The following is a 19,024-nucleotide window of genomic DNA, read 5'->3' as shown; positions in this document are numbered from 1 at the left end:
GCGTCACCCTTTGTCTCAAAATGGTTGAGGCCGTTGTTGCCGGCGATTATCAACCCGTCATGCTCATCCATAGGATGACCAACATTTTGTATGCAAGCTCGTGGCCAACTGCTTTACTCCACGAGAGTCAAACTGCTTTGACCAAAAGGTGGGATATTCTACCAACTCAGTATACAAGGCTCAGTTTTTTGGAACCTATCAACTTCTAAACGAAAAAGGTATGAAAAGCACTCGTAGAGATCCGAATTGCACTCTTCTCATGCTCTGCATACACATAATTCTCACAACCAGATCCTCTAGGAGTATTATTTTTGAGCGGTATCCTCTAGGCATGTGTAGTGGTTCTCCTCACACGACTCGTCCCGCCATCTATGCCTTGGGCCGTCCTGAATCTGCCGCCCACCTTTGCAAGGACTATCCTTTCACCTCCAAGGTCCGTCGTCTCGCTCAACTGAGGGATGACATTCATCGGCGGTGTCATCGCACAATTCATCTAGCATTGATGCCAAGTTGAACTTTGCATTCCGATATATGGGAAAGAGCAATAGTTTTTTTTTTACGATGAAACGGCAAAAGTTACAAGCATAGAAGCCACTTCATCTACACCATGTGAAACATTTGCAAAGAACAGGCCGTCACATTTTCAATAGCACAAGAATGACGCATGTCGAGTTTGCCCACCTCGCCTTTCAAGACATCATCTAGCAGGGCATGGCCTTCAATTTAGACCCTCAAAGTGCTGTGTTAAATTAGGAGTCGGCGTGGAGTTTTTCCATGGGTTTGGGCATTTTCCGTCCAAAGCATGACTACTATTTTTATTATTATTTTGACTGGGGCAAAGCATGACTACTATGTTTGTCTTCTTCTTGATGAAATGGTCCCTCCTGCCAGCTCATAAAAAAAAGGCTTTCGACTTCATAAACTGAGCCTACCTTCTCCAAGTTGGCACCGGCTTGGTTTCACCTTTTTGTGGGGGATCTGAGTTTCATCATCCTCAATAGTCCTAAACCAATGGGAGATCCTTCTTCTCTTGTTCACAGGAGTGTTCTGGCAACGGGATCCGCTCCCCACGATTCTTTTCATTCTAGTCATGGCCCTCTACAGAACATTCGATTCTAGAGTTGGTCACTATGGCTGAAACATCACGGAAGATCTGAGCACTTTTTTCATCCCAAATTAAGGGAGGACACCTTTGGGGTATATAATAAAGAAAAAATATTCATCATGCATGGAAAAGCTAGATTCCACATATACTGCATTCTCTGCAATACAGAAGCCTACACCTACCGGCTATTGCATCCTCTGCAGATTCTTCATATCTGAGTGCCAGGAGTAATGGATTGTGCCTCACAAGCACAGAAGCCTATACTACCGCAGCCTCTGCAAATTCTTCATGTCTGATTCCACATCCACCGGGAATTTCAGCATAGCCTTCAGTTTAGTTGCAGCCTCATCAAGGTGATCGATTTCCAGGTATCTTTTGCTTGGGGATGCAAACAGGACTTCGTTCACATCTTCTTCGAGTTGCAGTGAGTATAGGTTTTCAAAGACCTAGATAAATAGAAAATCGTTAAATCTAATAGCTGTAGGAACACATGTGTGCCCTATGCCCTTCTTACCGCTTTCAGTCGTGAAACGACCATTTCCCTGACTGCAGATGATCGCGCGACTAGATTGATGATGAGGAGACCCCCAGCTGAAAGGAACTTTTTTGCTGACATAAGGAAAGCATCTTCGACAAAGTTTGCTGGGGGGCAAGACAACCCAGAACTGTAACCAGGACTTCAAGTTAGAGTCTATTGAGGTGAACTGTTTGGCAAAAAGAACAGCAATTGATCAGTGGATGACAACAAGGAAAAGTTGAGTGACTGAACCTTAGATCAGATGAATCAACATCAACAATAAGAATTCTAACTGCATCGCTGTCTTTGCCATTTCGTTCAGAATGGGCATTTTCTTCAATGAATTTGATTCCATCCCCCAAATGCACCTAATGCAAGGGAAGGTAAAAAATGTAATGAAGCTCAATGCTACAAATAGCTCATTATCATGCTTAGTAGTTAGTACCGGTACTACTAAGCTCCTAAACATGAATTCCTAGAGGAGGAATGCAGTATTACATTACTTTGAGTACAAGAAAAAAGAGCATTCATCATGCTTTATTCATAGGGAAATGTTGCTTCCGAAAATCATCATAGAGAACGAATATAATATATTACGATCAGAATCATTTAACACATTAAACAGTTGCAATAGACCTTGCTACGCTTTTATGGTCATATGAATAATAAGAACAGCACTGAGAACACTGTATTTTTCAAAGAAAAGAAAATTACTGAAATGTAACATGTATTATTTCGCATAGTTCAAAACACACCTTCAATTGCTCATCCATTGAAAAGCCAAAATATTTCGTCGCGACCTCCTCCATCACGGGGTCCAACTCAACAACCTGTAAATATTGGGAAGCATGATCTCCCAGTTCAATCAGTTGACCAAGAATAGGAAATGTTTCTCTTTACCTCAATATCAAGATGAGGGAGGCATCCACGAAGAAACATTGGTAAACTCCCGGCCCCAAGGCCTACAATAGTGGTACTGACCTACAAAATAAATTGCAGGATACCTAGTATCACAAACTAAACTTAGTGCTTTAACGGAAAATTAATAACTAAGGGTATTGCAGAGGTTCAGGCATTCAGCATATAATGATATCATATTACTTACCCTTTCTCCAGATGATGCCGCAGCACTCAGAGCAGATGCAACTAAAGAAAGCCCACATATGATACTACTGTGATAAGAGCTACCAAGATAGCTATGGTCGACCCTCAGACTGTCCTTGGATCCTACATATAATAAAAGACCAACCAATTCTGGGCTTAAAGTAAGATAAGAAGTAAAGTCATACCTAATTTTGATTGTCTTATTGCATAGGTGCAGACCAATAATGTTAGTAGGTTTAGAAACATAAAAAAGAGGTAACAACAGTTATCCAACCAGGGTTTGAAATTCTAGATTCACAAACAGTCCAATATCACGGACGGTATCAATTCCAGACAGTTACAGCAGAAATTAGTTTTTCCTGGGCAGTTTGCAACAACAACAACCGAGCCTTTAGTACCAAACAAGTTGGGGTAGACTAGAGGTGAAACCCCAAAACAATTTTCACTTATTTGAATTAAAAATCTGACAAAAATGTTTGCAATTCAGGATTTGTTTTACAGGCAACCTCTAGGAAAAACAGAGGGCCTTTTACTACCAGGATTTTGAACCCTGATTCCAACAGCAAAAGAGAGTGCTGGGAAACCGGTCAGTTTTTTCTCTCATTGACAGAAAAAAGGAGGATAGGTACATCAATGCTTGCATCTCAGTTGAGAACAACGAGTAGGATCAACAAGCATTATAAGAGAAAATGGAATGGAGTAAAATCATAAATAATTCGGAGTTCTGCCATTTTTTAAAGGTTTAGAATTACTTTGTCAAGAAAAATTGTAACACTCCGCAAGTACCCAGAGTGAGGGAAGATCAACATGCATCAGCTAGTATCAGATGAATAACTAGACAAATATTACCAAAGTAAACATGTAGAACAAAAATAGTTACAGCAACTGGAAAGAATTCAGAGCATAACTTATACAGGATAATGCCATGCATGAAATGCTCTCTTCATTAATCTAGAAATTAACTGTATTTAAAATGCAAACAGGTTATCAACAAATAGATGTGTTTTGATTGGAAACCTATTGTAAATGTTAGAAAATCAAAATTCCGCAACAAAACTATCAGAATACATAGTCATGACGCCAAGAAGAGGCCTAATGCCGAAAAAAGTAAGCTCAAACCAAAGCCATCAAGGGCATGGACTATTCCACACCATAGCAGTAAAATTGGACATCTAGGTTAACATTAAATAGGAATATACCAGTGAGTCCCTTTTTCTGGCTCTTCTTTTTTGATGATGTAGATGAGTTCTTGGTCTTACTGTCCATCTCATCACTTGGTGATTCTCTCATTAACAATGCTTCAGATTGCACTAAGCCAGAACTTCTTTTAAAAATAAGTCGCCGGAACATTTTTTCAGACATGCAGCTTTGGTCTCCATCAACATTTTCATAAAGAACATCTTCCACAACCATAGGACCTGTTATTTCTGATGTTACCTTCAAATGCACACAAGGAGGTCAGCCGAGGTATTGTGTGTGTGTCATTCGACATTACAGCAAATTAGAGAATCATGCGGCTTTGAAAATTCAAATAAAAGCATATAGATGTATTAGTCCAGTTCCAGCTGCCTCCCTTACTATTACAGTCCTATCTAACAGAATCAAATACATGTCAAACTCTCCAAAGCCAGCTAGGACGAGGTTGATTCTTCATAGGAGGCAGAGACACTCACTGAAAACCCCAAACTGAATCATGCCATCCACAAACAGATGATATCCACACAGCTTTCTGATTCAGTGCAGGAACAGTCAAGACAGGGAACCTAATGCACGTTTCCAGGGAGCCAGCATCTGGTTCTTAGGATATATACTCCAAGAAAATTCATTAGATGGGTCCTCCCAAGCAATTACACAAGTTTACAAATATCTGACAGTTAATTTAATCCAGCCAAATGATAACAAACTCATTCTCAGATAGTTTACTCGATCCAGTGTCCTAGGAAGATCAGTTAGATAACATCACCAAAAAAATTGAACAACACACCAAGCACTATATACATATCTTGTATATAAGATACCATCTGTGGAAGGAAGCATGTCTGTTCAATTTTTTGGAGAGGGTAACATAAACCCTGGTTTCTGGGAGTAGTTCTTTTTTTAACAGGTTTCTGATAGTAGTTACCATGCAATAACAGCTTGAAGGGAGGGACAATAGGAGAGAATGAATTCGAGCTGACTAATTCATCATTTTTGGTTTGCATGTGACACTTACATGCTCGTCCTCACAGAGGATGTAGTAGCAGTGAACCAACCATATCTTAAGAAAACCAAGTGATATTCCAAATAACCATCCATAGCCTGGTAAACTAATCAAATGTTTAGGAAACCTCGATTGATGAGGTAAGGCCTTCTGAATCCTGGAGCTACAATACTGATCCTGTGCACGACTGCATGGCACTGTTTATACAGCATCAAGGCAGTGGTCTCCATGACCAATATATGCGAGACTTCGTCGTCAGCCTTCTAGTTTCCAAAACATCTGATGAGTTTTCCTAGGATACAATCCAGTTATTTGGAGTATCAATTAGTAATTGCTAAAGATAGAGCTATGAGCCTAATTGGTTTGCAGCCAAATTTTGGCAAGCCAACTATTGGCACGCGCCAAAAATTGGCGGTCGATTGGTTCGACTCGAACCGTGGGCGCGCCAACAGGCGGCTAGCCAAATATTGGCCGCGTGTCTTCCCCCCACCGCTCACTTTCCCCTCACTGTTCGCCCCAACAGGATATCCCCTTATCCTCCTTCGTCCCAGCCCCAAATCCCTAGCCCCTCCGTTCCACCGTCCGTACCGCCGCCAGCGACCAGAAGCGCTGAAGGACCTCGGCGATTTCCTGCTCCGGTGGGAAATCGTCAACGAACCAGACCAGATCCACCAGAGCAATCAAGGTTAGTTCGTGCCCAAATCTGATGGGTCTTTCCTTCTTTCCCTGTGTACACTTTACCCAATCGCCTGCAGTGTCCTCTCATCTGACACCACAAGCAGATGTACGTGATTATTGTTTCTAGATGCGAGGGGTACTGGTCTCTCTTAGTTTGCATCTGCAGTCCACTCTCATCTGACGGGACAAGCAGTGCGCTCTTATCTTCTCTGTCTTGTACTTGGTGCAGGATTCAGGAACGGTTCAGAGTTATTTTAGTACCTTACATCTGCATAAATCTGAAGCTAAATACCTTGCTTAAAGATTATGCTGGACTAATTGATGCTAGGATATCACTACAACATGTGCCCTCATACTTTTCTACTGCCACGGTGGGAGGGCTGACACCTAATACTCTCTTCTAATATATTTGAGGGCCTGAAAGACAGAGCAGTATCATCTTGCTTTTGACAATAGAAGTCACACACCTCTGAATAACTTATATATATACACATATTTGAATTTTTTTATGTATTGACAAATTATTTACTATCTGCTTGTACATGCTTTGCATTGCTTTTCCATTTTCTTTTATGCTTATGCATCTTATCTTTACTCAGATGGATAATTCTCAACAACAATATCTATATTACTGTATGTGGAAGCAACGCACACTACTTGTCCTTTTTGTAATGTTGGTCCTTTGGTGGAGCAAGAAAAAAGGGAGGAAGAATAGAGCTAAACGTGTCAAGTATGGTCCACTTGTCAAGAGAGATATTTGGAGGAGTACTGAACTAATTAGACTGATCGACACCTCGGAAAGGACGTGTTTGCGCCAGCTCAGGATGTATCCGGCTGTTTTCTACAAGTTATGTGCTCACCTTAGGGACAAAAAGCTTTTGGCTGACACAATTCATGTGTCCGTAGAGGAGCAGCTAGCTATGTTTTTGAAAATTGTTGGGCAATATCACACTCATTCCTCTGTAGGATTTGCGTTGTGGCGATCTGAGGAGACAGTGAGTAGGTATTTTAACATCGTCCTACGTGCACTTGTGAAGTTAGCCCGTGAAATAATCTGCACTCGGTCTACAGATACACATGCTAAGGTCACTACCAACCCAAACAGATTTTATCCCTACTTTGAGGTAACTCTACCAGTGTGTTATACTAGTTAATTTCCAAACTAAGTTCGTTCTAATTCACACAAGTTTAATTTTTTTCTAGGGATGTATAGGGGCAGTAGATGGCACCCATATTAGGGCACGTGTGCCTTCAAAATATGTGGACAGGTTTAGGGGCCGCAAGCCATATCCCACACAAAATGTCCTAGCTGCCGTGGATTTCGATCTTAGATTCACGTATGTTCTAGCAGGGTGGGAGGGATCTGCTCATGATTCTGCTGTATTGCATGATGCCCTATCTCGTCCAAACGGTCTCAAAATTCCAGAAGGTAATTGCACATTTTTTAAAAATGTTGTTTAGTTTAAACATAGAAAATTAACTTAAGGTGGTATTCAACTATGTATGTAGGAAAATTTTATTTGGCTGATGCTGGGTATGCCACCAGGCCAGGCATATTGCCGCCCTATCGAGGTGTTCGCTATCATCTACAGGAGTTCCATGGTCCGAATCGTCCAACCTGTCCAAAAGAGCTGTTCAACCACCGTCATTCCTCACTAAGGACAACGGTCGAGCGAGCCTTTGCAGCTATTAAGAATCGTTTCAAGATTCTTAGTAATAGACCTTTCATACCCTTGAAATCACAACCCAAGGTGGTTATTGCTTGTTGCGTCATTCACAACTGGATTTTAGACAATGGACCCGATGAGTTTGTAGATGACGAACCAACTTGGTACCACCACCTGCCAAGGAGTAGCAACCGTGTCTCCGACCGAGAGAGTGATGTACGCGAGTGGGCAGCCAAGTGTGATTTGATTGCCCAACAGATGTGGAATGATAGAGAGAGATTGGCGAACAAGGATGCTTCAGAGAGCGGGAGTAGTGCTAGTACCATTTGAAAGTACTTTCCTGTAGTACATTTTCCTTATTTAGCAGTTCCATGTTTAGACATTTTGTGCCAATCTAACTCTGTAATTTTCTTTTCGTGTATTGTGCAATTGTACTTTTATTTTGGAATGTACTGTTGGGTAATGTATGGATTGTTTGTTTGTGCTGAAACCCTTGAATATTCGTTGACATAATAGCATATTGACTTCTGACCTTCATTTATAGAATGGGTGAGCAAAAAGAAGGTGCCAAGACTGAGGTTGCTCGCTCTCGTGATAATTACATGTCATGGAGTGATGATTGTACCAAGTATATGCTTGAGTGGTATATCGAGAAGCAAAGGGACAAGCCACCAACCTTCAAGTGGAAGGCACAACACCATCTACAATGTGCTAATGATTTGAATGACAAGTTTGGAATTACAGCTACAGCAAAACAAGTTGATCGACACTTTAGGTCATTCAAGGAGAAATGGAAGTGGATAAAGCTAGCAAAGGGGAGGAGCGGATATGGTTTCGATAAAGTACTTAACAAATTTAACATTGACAAGTCAGAGAAATCACCAAGCAAGCTTGGTGTAAGTTCGCTCCAACTCACCTTTCTATTTGCATGATTTATAGTTCTCTATGCGATCATTCTTGTTTTTGCTAAACTGATTATCTAGTTTTTATTTTGAAAATGGCATGCTAGTGTTAATAGATATTCCTTTTTTGCATTTACCACTGTCAAAATATTCACTTACATAGATTATTTGGTCTCACCAATTATACACTTGTTTTATAATCATTGTTGTGCACTTTTAGATTGACCAGACTACTCAAACAATTTATTGCATTGACATGCTTTGGTTTATGTTGCAGAAAATAAAATTTAATTACCTTACTCACTCCATCAAGTTTTATCATCTCCTGGAAGAACTGTTTAGCGACTCGTCTCATGCGGATGGCTCACTAGCTATTGATGTGAATGATGCAAGTGAGAATGTGGAATCTGATGGTAGTAGTGAAACGAGCAACCACACATCCACTTCCGAACAAGGTCTTAGTGATTCCGACATGATTGCGCCCAACAGTCCAGCTGAAGGCACTAGCTCAAATCTGAAGCGCAAGCATGTTAAAGCACCACATAAGAAGAAACCAAAGGTCAAGGCGCGTCGAGCCAGCGTGTTAGATGATGATGTGGCAGCGAGCATTGTGAGTCTTGCTGAAACTGTGAAATCTGCTGCCCCTATTCAGCCAATAGCAGTTACAGACCCCAATGCCAATCTTTGGAAACACATTGAGTCGCTAACTATCCTAGCAAATGAGAAGATTGAGTTAGCAGCCTATCTTGCTAAGCCAGAACAAGAAATTTTCCGTGGTTTCCTGAACTGTGCAAGCGTCCAGACTTTTAATGCTTGGGTCCTTGATTATTTCGCGCACAAGTACGACGGCAATGATCGCACAGCTGCTGATCCATCAATCTGAATGACATGTTTGGTGGCTTTCTTTTGGCAAGTGCTTTTGTACTCTACGTAGCTTTTCATGCACTTATGCTAAGTGGAATTCCTGTGCCGTAATGGTGTTTAGAGGGTCTTGCCTTTTGTAATGCATTGGTCTAGCACAAATCTAAATTAAGCTAGTTTGTAAGAAATTTCCTGATGCTTGATGACCTTGTGCATGCTACGTTGCAATATTGCAGTGGTATGATGGTGCTTCTAAATTAGTAAATTATGCCCATGGTATGACAATGGCGTGTAAATTATGTACTGGATTACGTAGGTAACAAATTCCTTGTCGGGACGAGTTATGCATATTTGGTAACAAACCAATTGATATACACTTGTTTTTTGCCAAATATTGGCAAAACATTGACAACCAACCAATTGGTAGCCAAACTTGCCAAATGTTGGCAACTTCCAGCTTTGCCAAAAATAGGCTTGCCAACAATTGGCATGCCAAAAATTGGCTGCAAACCAATCAGCCTCTATTTTCCTATTTATTCCCTACTCAACCTTGGTACAAGTACCAATGAAATTTCTCTTCATGCATCCTAGTCCCTTCGAGTCTTGTCATCCGGCCTCTCTCCAGCCAGTATTTACCCCTATGAACTTTAGTTCATAACAATGTGAGCTACTATGATCAGTGAGAGTCCAGCGCAGGAGGTATACTAATCATCAATGGTAAAGTGCAACCAAAGTAGTCCAGAAGACAATATGACAAGCCGGCGAATAAAGGTGAAAGCAAAGGTTCTTATCAAGCAACAACTGAACAAGATGTTCAGAACTACTCCCTCCGTTCCAAAATAGATGACTCAACTTTGTACTAACTTAGTACAAGTTGAGTCACCTATTTTGGAACGGAGGGAGTAGACGTTAGACGACAACACTAGGACTAAAAAGCTTTAGAATGACAAGCAGCTAAACTGGTCCTGGACTTCTGGTTAAACGCGAAACATTATATCTTATCAGCTCACAGCTTGAAACGGTTTGCTCAAGTGACATACTTCAACTTCAAAGGTCTAAACCCCACATGGAATTGTATGCTTACACCCATTTATTTGACAACTGTAATCATATTAAGACATTCACTATGTGCCCATGAATCTATAAAGGAAAAGGCTGCAGTTGAACATCTGTTGGATGAGTTGAAGTGGCTTTTGACTGTTACGGTCTAGCAGTAATGAACTTGATGAGAGAATCTTAGAACAGTACAATCATTAGTAAAAAAACAATTTATCGAGAAACAAATCCAATTCGGACCATGAAATTTGGTAACTGGTACATGTCTGAGTTGAACCCCCCTATCTGAGACCTTCAAGTTTCAAGACCAAATAACTTCAAATGCCAATGTGATGTCGAGGCATATGCCGGTTTCATGAAAGTGGCACATACGACAATATGGATTATTATATGATTTCCAAGGATTTAATCTAAAAGTTCAGCTTACAAAAAAAAATCAAGCTAGATATGACAGGACACTCACCCACTCCCAAACGTGGATTTCTTAAGAAAAATTACCTGATTAGGCCTATAAAAATTGATCGTCAAATTTTCCTACAGTTTTTCAGTTGTTCAGCCATTCTCTGAACTCAAAATTAGTTTCTAGGATGAAATTAAAGTGGAATCATTAAAATAATCTACACTGTCAGCCATCTTTGCGCCACTTTGCCCAAACCATCCACGTCATACATCACAGCAATGACATAACCCTCAAAACCGTGTTAGGATTCAAGACGGTCAGGTTATGAAACTGAGGGTTAAAAGAAATAGTTAGTGTATTGTGTAGTTGGGGGTTCAACTGTCCAAGATAGACCTTTCCACCAAACTTAGGCTAATTTGGTGATGTTGACCCTAAGAAGAAAGGGCAAGAATCATTGCCACTGGACTAGGGGTACATTTGGTTTACCACCAACACCAGCCTTACCAAAAAATCGGCCCGCCCATGGGATTTGGCCGCCGTTTGGACTGCACCAAAAAATTGGCTCACCCAGTCCGCCCGCATGTTATTCTCGCCAATTCATGGGCGCAGCAAGGGGGTGGAAAACGCTCGCCAAATAATTTGCAGCCTGCTCTTGCCCGCTCTTTACGTGGGTCTCGTTTCATTTTTGCTTTTATACGGTGGTCGCGTCCACTGCTTTTACGGAGGTTTCGCCAAATAATACGGCGGATTAATCGCGTGGGTAGCTGCGTGATGACCGAACAGTTTTTCTTAAGGCAACCGAACAGCTGTTTGGATGGATTTTTTCATTGACAGGTACTCCCTCCGTTCCGAATTACTTGTCGCAGGTATGGATGTATCTAGATGTATTTTAGTTCTAGATACATCCATTTCTACGACGAGTAATTTGGAACGGAGGGAGTAGTTTGGATGGATCAGTCCCGTGTAAGCTCCAGCCTAACATACGTTTTAGTACTGGACTTCCTTTGATCAGAATAAAAAACTTTTACTATTGGACAAATGTTCTCAAAACCAGTACTAATACTCTTCTCTTGCATGTTTATTTTTTGGCATATTATATTTAATTAATTTATATATTACAAAAAACTTATTTTTAATATGTCTCTTTCTTTGTTGGCTCAAGTTACATCCAAATTAAAATCAGATCAAGCACTAATCAATCCAAGTTACTCGTACAAAACATTTGGCAAACCAAATGAAGTCTTAGTGATTTTACCAAAATTTTGGCAAGTACATTGGCTACAATCCAAGCAATGATAACTTACCAAAATTTTGGTCATGCCCTCACTTTGGTCATGCCAATTTTTTGGCTGGGCTAGCTGGGGCACAAACCAAACACACCCTAGATTTCCGGATAAAATTAGACAGTTTGAGTAGAATTTTTTTAGAACATTAACAATACCTCCTGCAGAACATCTCTTTGTTTCACACCATCACTGGCCATCATGAATCTGAATAGGTTTGATGCACCAGCACCCCAAGATAAAAAATCGAAGTAACAAGAATAGTTAGAACAAAGCCAATTGAAAAAGGTCTTACAATAAATAGTTAGAAGAGGGCCAAATAAGAAAAGTTGAGTAGTGATCAATGCACAATGGGTTATTCGGTTGTCATGTGTCAGTGCATTAATTGTAGACAAACCACACACTTACAAGTTTGTTTGCGCGTATTACTATCAAATGTAACAACAATCATCTAGCTATTTCCAAACATAATAGTGCATAGTGATAATGCAGATTTTACTGAATTTCAGCTCAATGTTCAGAACAGAGACTAAGGTAATTGAGAGACTGCGTCGTAATGTACCCTTGCAACTATGATATAACTAGTTAGAGAGTTACCAATTTGATAAAAAATTAAAAACCAGAACAGGGACAACCACATCATTTACTCCGTGTTATTTTTCAGAATTGACAAATACTACCTCCGTCCTGGTTTATTGGCCCCCTTTGTAATTTGTGCCAAATTTTGACAAAATATTTAACTAAAAAAATGTTAATGCATGTCAATAAAAATTATATCGTTGGATTCGTATTTGAACATAGTTTCCAATGATATAATTTTTTGTGACATGCATGAACATTTTGTTAGTTAAATTTATGGTCAACATTTGGCACAAAATACAATGGGGACCAATAAACCAGGAGGGAGGTGGTATAAAATTAATTTAACCTACGGTTGCTAGAATGCACACGGATGAGCAAAAAAGAAGAGGGTGTGCCAGTAATTAAGGGATCCAATTGATGTGAGTTGTCATAAGCAAAAAGGCTGGGGTAATAATAATGATGATATATCTTTTCATAAATAGGGTAATGAGCAGAATAAATACATCAAAGTTATTTGGCATTAGCATAATATAATTAAAATAAAATCAATTTTTCTATGGGCCAATGACAGGATACTCTTTCGCCCGAATACATAATGCGAAAGTCTGGCTTAGTTATTTGATGTATTAATTATTTTCTGCACACGATAAAGGCCTACTTGTAGTAGAAAGTACTGACAGAATTTAAAAAAGAAAGCATTGAGACATACGGCATAGGGTCTGTCTCTTCAGGATATTCAGGTTCTAGATCCATAACAAGAGGAGATAAATCCTTCTGCGAATAGCAAAAATATTATGTTACAACCTGACATATAAAAATAGGGGCCTTTAGCAATCGCACAATAATGAGAAACATCACCTTGATAACATCAATGTCAGCACTTGCATGTCTGCTATCGAGGAATACCTAGCACAGCACAAATATAAGCCATGAAAATGAAGCAACATATCCTAGATAGCAAAGAGATAAACACGCAGTCTGCATACCATGATTAGACGAGCAGCCTTTGCACTTTCAACAACAAGCCACTGCCCTTCCTCTGAAGCAAATAACCATTCCTGAGCTCGTGCCTGAAAGAAGGTATTTTCGTTAGCAATCACGAATGGACAGAAGAAGTGATGAACTATTTGAGTACTTCTCTATTTTCTTGGGTACAATATTGAAACATGCGGTGAACGTCAAATGAAAGCTACTGTGGTTAAGCAAAGCCTAGTTGTTAAGATTAGTTGACCAACAGGCCACTCTGACACAGATAAAATACTTCCATTTTGTTGCGGTGGGAAAACAGCAACAGCCATAAATCAGAGACTTAACGAGAATGAGGGATCAACTATATTAAAAACCATACAAGGGTAACAGAAATTTAATTAATTGAAATGGGATCGATGCCAGCATATTTATAGGTTTTATTACAGAGATGAAGCAGGAAATGATGATCAGGAAATTCAAACATATTCAGCAAAGCGTTGCTGGGTGTGCATATCCGTCATCTGTGGACTACTACTGGACTTCAACCAAATTAAGAATATTAAAGATGGAAAATTCTTACTTCCCATTTACATGAAAAAAATGTCATGAATAAGATCCTAATAATGCAGGGGTTAGTCCCATATAATTGTGAGGCCAATCCACTAAGTGAAGTTTGTCTCAGTGATCTGTTCCGAGTCCTGATTGCTCATTACTTAAGGTCTATTAAAACAATAAGATTCCTCATGTGAGGAGAAAAAAATCGTAAAACTTACATCAAAAATGAACAATGAAGATGACAAAAAATCCACAAAGTTCTCCATGCCACTAAACGTTAGAAAACTAACAGCTCCTAAAAAAATTAAGAGGGCTAGAATTTTATAAATCAGTATCAGTTAGTTTGGTTTGAGGAACAGGACTGGAGTGGACCATTCATCAAACCTAGCCACATACTTTGTTTGAGAAATGTAATGGGTTAGCCTGTCAAAACACCTCAACCCTCATAAGCACAGGGATAAAAGAAATATGGGGGATGGGGCCCACCCCAAAAATCATGGGTTAATTGGTTGACAGACCAACACATCTAGCATAAGGCAGTCCCTCAAGTCAAACGACATATACATTAGCATCTGTAGCTCCAACAAATAGCTGCATTTAATCCAGCAGATTCATGATTGCAGTATGATAAGAACGACAGCATTAATCTCATTCAAACACTGAATATGCATGCTTAGCCTGCTGACTTATCCACTTCCCAGGCTGAAAAAACTGTCCTCAAGATGGAATTTCGTTCTTCTACATAAACAATACTCCCTCCATTCCATGATGTAGTGCATATAGATTTTATGAAGTCAAACTTAGCAGACTTTGACCAAGTGAAAACTATCTATATCTACAATACCAAACATAAACAATTTAAAATTTAACTCACAATGTATACAATGATATCCATTTGGTATTCTGATTGTAAATAATTTTCTCTCTAAACATGGTCAAAGTTTTGACTTCTGAAAAAATCTATATGCACCACATTATGGAATGGAGGGAGTAACTTGCTTCAGTAGTCATTATTTGCACTATTATTGTTGTGCACTATGTAACTCTTCCAGGGGGAGCCTTGGCGCAGTGGTAAAGCTGCTGCCTTGTGACCATGAGGTCATGGGTTCAAGTCCTGGAAACAACCTCTTACAGAAATGTAGGGAAAGGCTGCGTACTATAGACCCAAAGTGGTCGGACCCTTCCCTGGACCCTGCGCAAGCGGGAGCTACATGCACCAGGTTGCCCTTTTATGTAACTCTTCCAGAATCCTAAGCTTCTGTCGAATTGCACAAAGAAGCATTAGCTACATGTCCCTATTTCTTCTCTCTTTGAAGCTTTCTCTTGGGATGTAAAGACGAATACGTGATTACAGCATCCACATCACATCCACAGTGAAATTTGAGTTTGTTGACATATTTGTACGGCAATTTCTTATCTCCAGCAATCGGAATTTACAGTAACAATAGAGGGAAATAGAATGGTATGGCATCAACATGATAATAGTCCATGTATACTCTAGTTTGAGGCAACTTTGTGTATCGCGTGGACTCCAATTTGAGGCAACTTCGTATGTACCACCATAGCACGTTTTCAGGCAATAATAAGAATATGGACACAAAACTAACACATGAATTAAGATCACATAGACAGTAAGATTGGCATAAAATGCATAGATTAAAGGATTAAATCAGTAAGAAAAGAAAACAGTCCCAAAGCTGCAAACAGACCCATGTAAATCTTGATCAAGAAATTTTACATTTCTACTGTGTCTCAGTTTTGAAGGTTTACTGCAAGATAGAGGCAATGATTGGCTAAGGAATTCAGCTAAACAGTAATAGTAATAAAAAATACTATAAGGGCACAGGTGCAAATTGACAATATATAACAGACCTTAGGAACAATAAAAACTCCACAGTGGTATGCAAATGTTTCAGTTTGATTCTTGGCATCCATTAAAACAGCTTTGTAGCAATATAGTGAGCTTCCTTGTTCACCGAGAATTAACTGCCTCCTTCGTCCTGGAACAATAACCTTTAGATCTCCAATAGCACCCAGCTGAAGATCTCGCAACGAGAAAAGTATATCAACACCAGAATTGTGTGACTCCCGGATTTTGTTCTCATTTTGCAGAGCATGAATTACAGCATTTGCCTGTAGCACGAACACAGAACATCGAGTAAAATGTAAGTCCTGACAAGAACTTAATTATTTATATTTCATAATATTTACTCCCTCCATTCCATAATGTAGTGCATATAGATTTTTGAAAAGTCAAACCTCACAAACTTTGACCAAGTTTTTGGAGAAAAACATTCATCTAGAATGCCAAGCATATATCATTAGATTCATTATAAGAAGTATTTCATATTTTATATATTTGGTATTGTAGATAGAAATAGTTTTCTCTATAAACTTGGTCACAGTTTGACTTCTCAAAATATCTATACGCACTACATTATGGAACAGAGGGAGTATATCAGACGAACATAAGAGTACCTGTTGCATGTTACAGTATTCAGCAGACTGGTCCACTAGTGATTTTATTGTGTGCACAACACCCATCTTCCCTTTTACCATGACCACCATGAAGGTCTGGAAGGCAGACTTGCTAGAGGGTTCACTAGCTATAGCTTGAATAGTCATATCCCATCCAAACCTGAACTCGGACAAAAGTAGGTCTACAAGAGAGAAAGTGGAAAAAAGAGTCTAAACAAAGTTTCAATATTAACTGGTTGATTACATAGAAAATAGTCCATCTGTTATTTTGTAATTGGTATTTTACAATTCATGGAACTTCTTGAAATTTGAGTGACAATATCTTCAGAAGTATCTATATTGGCTGCAGATACATCATACATTGCAATATATCATAGATTTGCTGGTAAAGGCATTTTGAAAATCTCATGACCTTTTTATTTGTACTAATACAGAGCTTAAAACCCAATGGTCACTCACAGAATAACACAGTAAAAGAAGTGTAACTGCCAAATTGGAACCATGTCAAATTCAAAATCACGCATATGCATATGTCAAGTTAAAAGCCAAAAAAATATGGAGAAGGTACAAGGTGGCAACTGCGAAACATCCTGTTGTCAGTAAGTGATTGAAGTTCACCTAAAACATGGGATTCTGCTAGAGTAAAGCATGCAAATTTCCCGCCTAACTTCAAAACCCTCTTGGCCTGCAAAAGGTGCCTGCTTAGTCAGGCATGGCATGAAGAAAATAATATTTCCATCAAGCCTAGTAGATTGCAGCAAGTAGATGGGAGTAAATTTAAACGAACTCAAAATCGAAATACCTCGTCTAGATATTTCATCCCTAGTTTTGTGCCAACCTCCGGCTCCATAAGAGCATCCAATCCTCCCTTATCAAGTATGAAATCAAACGAACCATCTGGAAACTGCCAATTTGGGATGTAAGGCAGCTTCCACAAGAATGTTTGTTACAGGTTGCTAAACAAATAAAGCATAGAAGCCGACAACAAAAATCCTGACAAACGGCACGGGAAATGAGAAGCATAAAGCAATTGAACTTTAATAAAAGTATACTTGGAAACAGCACTAGTGACTTCAGTTCACATGTTAGGTGGAATCATAAATGTTGCCCAGCGGATGTAATACTAAGGTCATTCTGAATAACAACAGGGTAAATATTTCCATTTTGTTTTTAGCTAAAACTAAAAGTATCTTCTGGAAGCAATCTGAGAGAGACAATATATCAGTTCAGTTACAAGACTATGCACTGACAACACGCGGATACTCGTCCATGGTAACCTAAACCAGTCGGTTCTACAGGCAGGAAATCTAATTATAGTTATGGTACTGATGTTCATAACAGAAAACGAAGGTGTATCTGTTCTTCATTCAGTGGCTAAAATTGCATTCCATTACAACATCAGGTCCAATCGAGCATTGCAAACTTTGATACTAGCTTCCAACACAATCATTGGTCAGAGTTCAAACCTCGCAATTTTGAATACCAGTAATTAAAGTGAGCGGAGATGTTTCAACTAGAACAAACCTCATTACTGTACTCCAACTACAAAAAAAGCTCACTCGGTGTGCCCCCACCAATCCAGCACCAATGAACAGACCAATTCTAAATTGGCACGGTGCAACCGCAATTCATGGACGCAGGAGGCGTACCTGCATGTTGGTCATGTCCATGACGCGCCAACGCATCTGAGGGCGCACACGGGCGTGCCGGCGGAGCATGTCGGCCACGATGACACGGGAGAAGTCGACGTTGGTGATGCGGCGGAACCCCAGGTCGTACAGCTGCTCCGAGAGCGACGAGCTCCCGCACCCCGGGACAAGGATCTCCGTCCCCTCTTCCCCAAGGAGGAGCGACAGGAGCGGGGCCTTGATTTGCGGCCACTCCGCGTACCACTCGAAGCTGTCGCCATCCCCGCGGAGGGCAAAGAACTTGTCCCAGTTCTCCCGCGAAGTAAAGTCGAGCAGCGCGTCGTCGAGCGCCGGCGTGGTAGCCATGGGGTGGCTGCGCGAGCAGAAGACTCAAACCCTAGCTAGGAGAGCAGGGGTTTAGAAGTGGTTGGAGAAACGGCGAGGTTTTCTCGGTTGGGAGCGAGGACGCCAAACGCTTCGACCTCCGAGGGGGGAATTTTGATCATTTGCGCATTGCGCCACTTATTTTGCCTCTAATCATTTCTAAATAAAAAACTTCTAGATGTGTTATTATCTCTATCTCTATATACTCGATTCGTCGAGAAGGCCATGCTCGATACGGCGAAATAGGTACATAAACCTGGATGAATCATGAGCCTTCAAAAATGCTACGGGAGTAGCAGCCCTTCACGAATTTGGCCAATCGGGGTCCACGGAGTGCTCGAGGGATCGGACGAACAAGAATGACCGGGACAATTGATCGGACGGCCAAAATCAGTTATGACGTGAGAGAACTACTAGGATGCACGGTTATAATATTTTTAAGTATACTCTCTTCTGTCCATAATAATGGTAGCAATTTTAACTTTTTTACAATAAGCAGACTTTATATTTTTCAATTTATGGTCATATCGTGCACAATGAGGCGAGAAATGAAGTTAGGGATTGAAGATGTCCAAAAACTAGAAGATCTAGTGCTAAAAGAGTTTTTTGCTAAGCCATGTGCAATTTCATTCACCTCTCGGCAACAGTGTTGGTA

The 19,024-nt window shown here is 40.1% G+C and overlaps 2 protein-coding genes across 2 annotated transcripts; one reads left to right on the top strand and one right to left on the bottom strand.

Moving 5' to 3' along the window:
- Nucleotides 1-1,142: 1,142 nt before the first annotated feature.
- LOC125537739 (S-adenosyl-L-methionine-dependent methyltransferases superfamily protein) lies at nucleotides 1,143-18,473 on the bottom strand. The gene is made up of 16 exons (XM_048701058.2): nucleotides 18,007-18,473; nucleotides 17,160-17,261; nucleotides 16,976-17,042; nucleotides 16,358-16,539; nucleotides 15,752-16,012; nucleotides 13,342-13,425; nucleotides 13,214-13,261; nucleotides 13,065-13,129; nucleotides 11,932-11,980; nucleotides 3,926-4,163; nucleotides 2,728-2,849; nucleotides 2,523-2,603; nucleotides 2,378-2,452; nucleotides 1,875-1,990; nucleotides 1,620-1,770; nucleotides 1,143-1,551 (listed from the first exon to the last, which is right to left on the bottom strand). Exons 1-16 carry the CDS (start codon nucleotides 18,349-18,351, stop codon nucleotides 1,369-1,371), a joined length of 2,169 nt encoding a protein of 722 aa, XP_048557015.1. The 5' UTR covers nucleotides 18,352-18,473; the 3' UTR covers nucleotides 1,143-1,368.
- LOC125537740 (uncharacterized) lies at nucleotides 7,817-9,056 on the top strand. The gene is made up of 2 exons (XM_048701059.2): nucleotides 7,817-8,167; nucleotides 8,451-9,056. The coding sequence occupies exons 1-2, from the start codon at nucleotides 7,817-7,819 to the stop codon at nucleotides 9,054-9,056; spliced, it is 957 nt and encodes a 318-aa protein (XP_048557016.1).
- Nucleotides 18,474-19,024: the final 551 nt, after the last annotated feature.

This window comes from Triticum urartu, chromosome 2A, assembly GCF_056163025.1.
Source record: "Triticum urartu cultivar PI428250 chromosome 2A, HENAU_Tu73, whole genome shotgun sequence".
In the NCBI taxonomy this organism is placed as follows: Eukaryota; Viridiplantae; Streptophyta; class Magnoliopsida; order Poales; family Poaceae; genus Triticum; species Triticum urartu.
Note: the sequence above shows the minus strand (reverse complement) of the source record. Positions and strands in the feature narration are given on the sequence as shown.

Bases quoted from the DNA above. Each gene is read 5' to 3' on its own strand.
- LOC125537739 (XM_048701058.2), bottom strand. From the start codon at position 18,351: ATGGCTACCACGCCGGCGCTCGACGACGCGCTGCTCGACTTTACTTCG. The intron at 13,426-15,751 runs GTCTGTTATATA...ACCTTCTTTCAG, and splicing joins GAGTTTTTATTGTTCCTAAG to GCACGAGCTCAGGAATGGTT. The intron at 13,130-13,213 runs GTGATGTTTCTC...TGCTATTCGCAG, and splicing joins CTGACATTGATGTTATCAAG to AAGGATTTATCTCCTCTTGT.
- LOC125537740 (XM_048701059.2), top strand. From the start codon at position 7,817: ATGGGTGAGCAAAAAGAAGGTGCCAAGACTGAGGTTGCTCGCTCTCGT. The intron at 8,168-8,450 runs GTAAGTTCGCTC...TTTATGTTGCAG, and splicing joins AATCACCAAGCAAGCTTGGT to AAAATAAAATTTAATTACCT.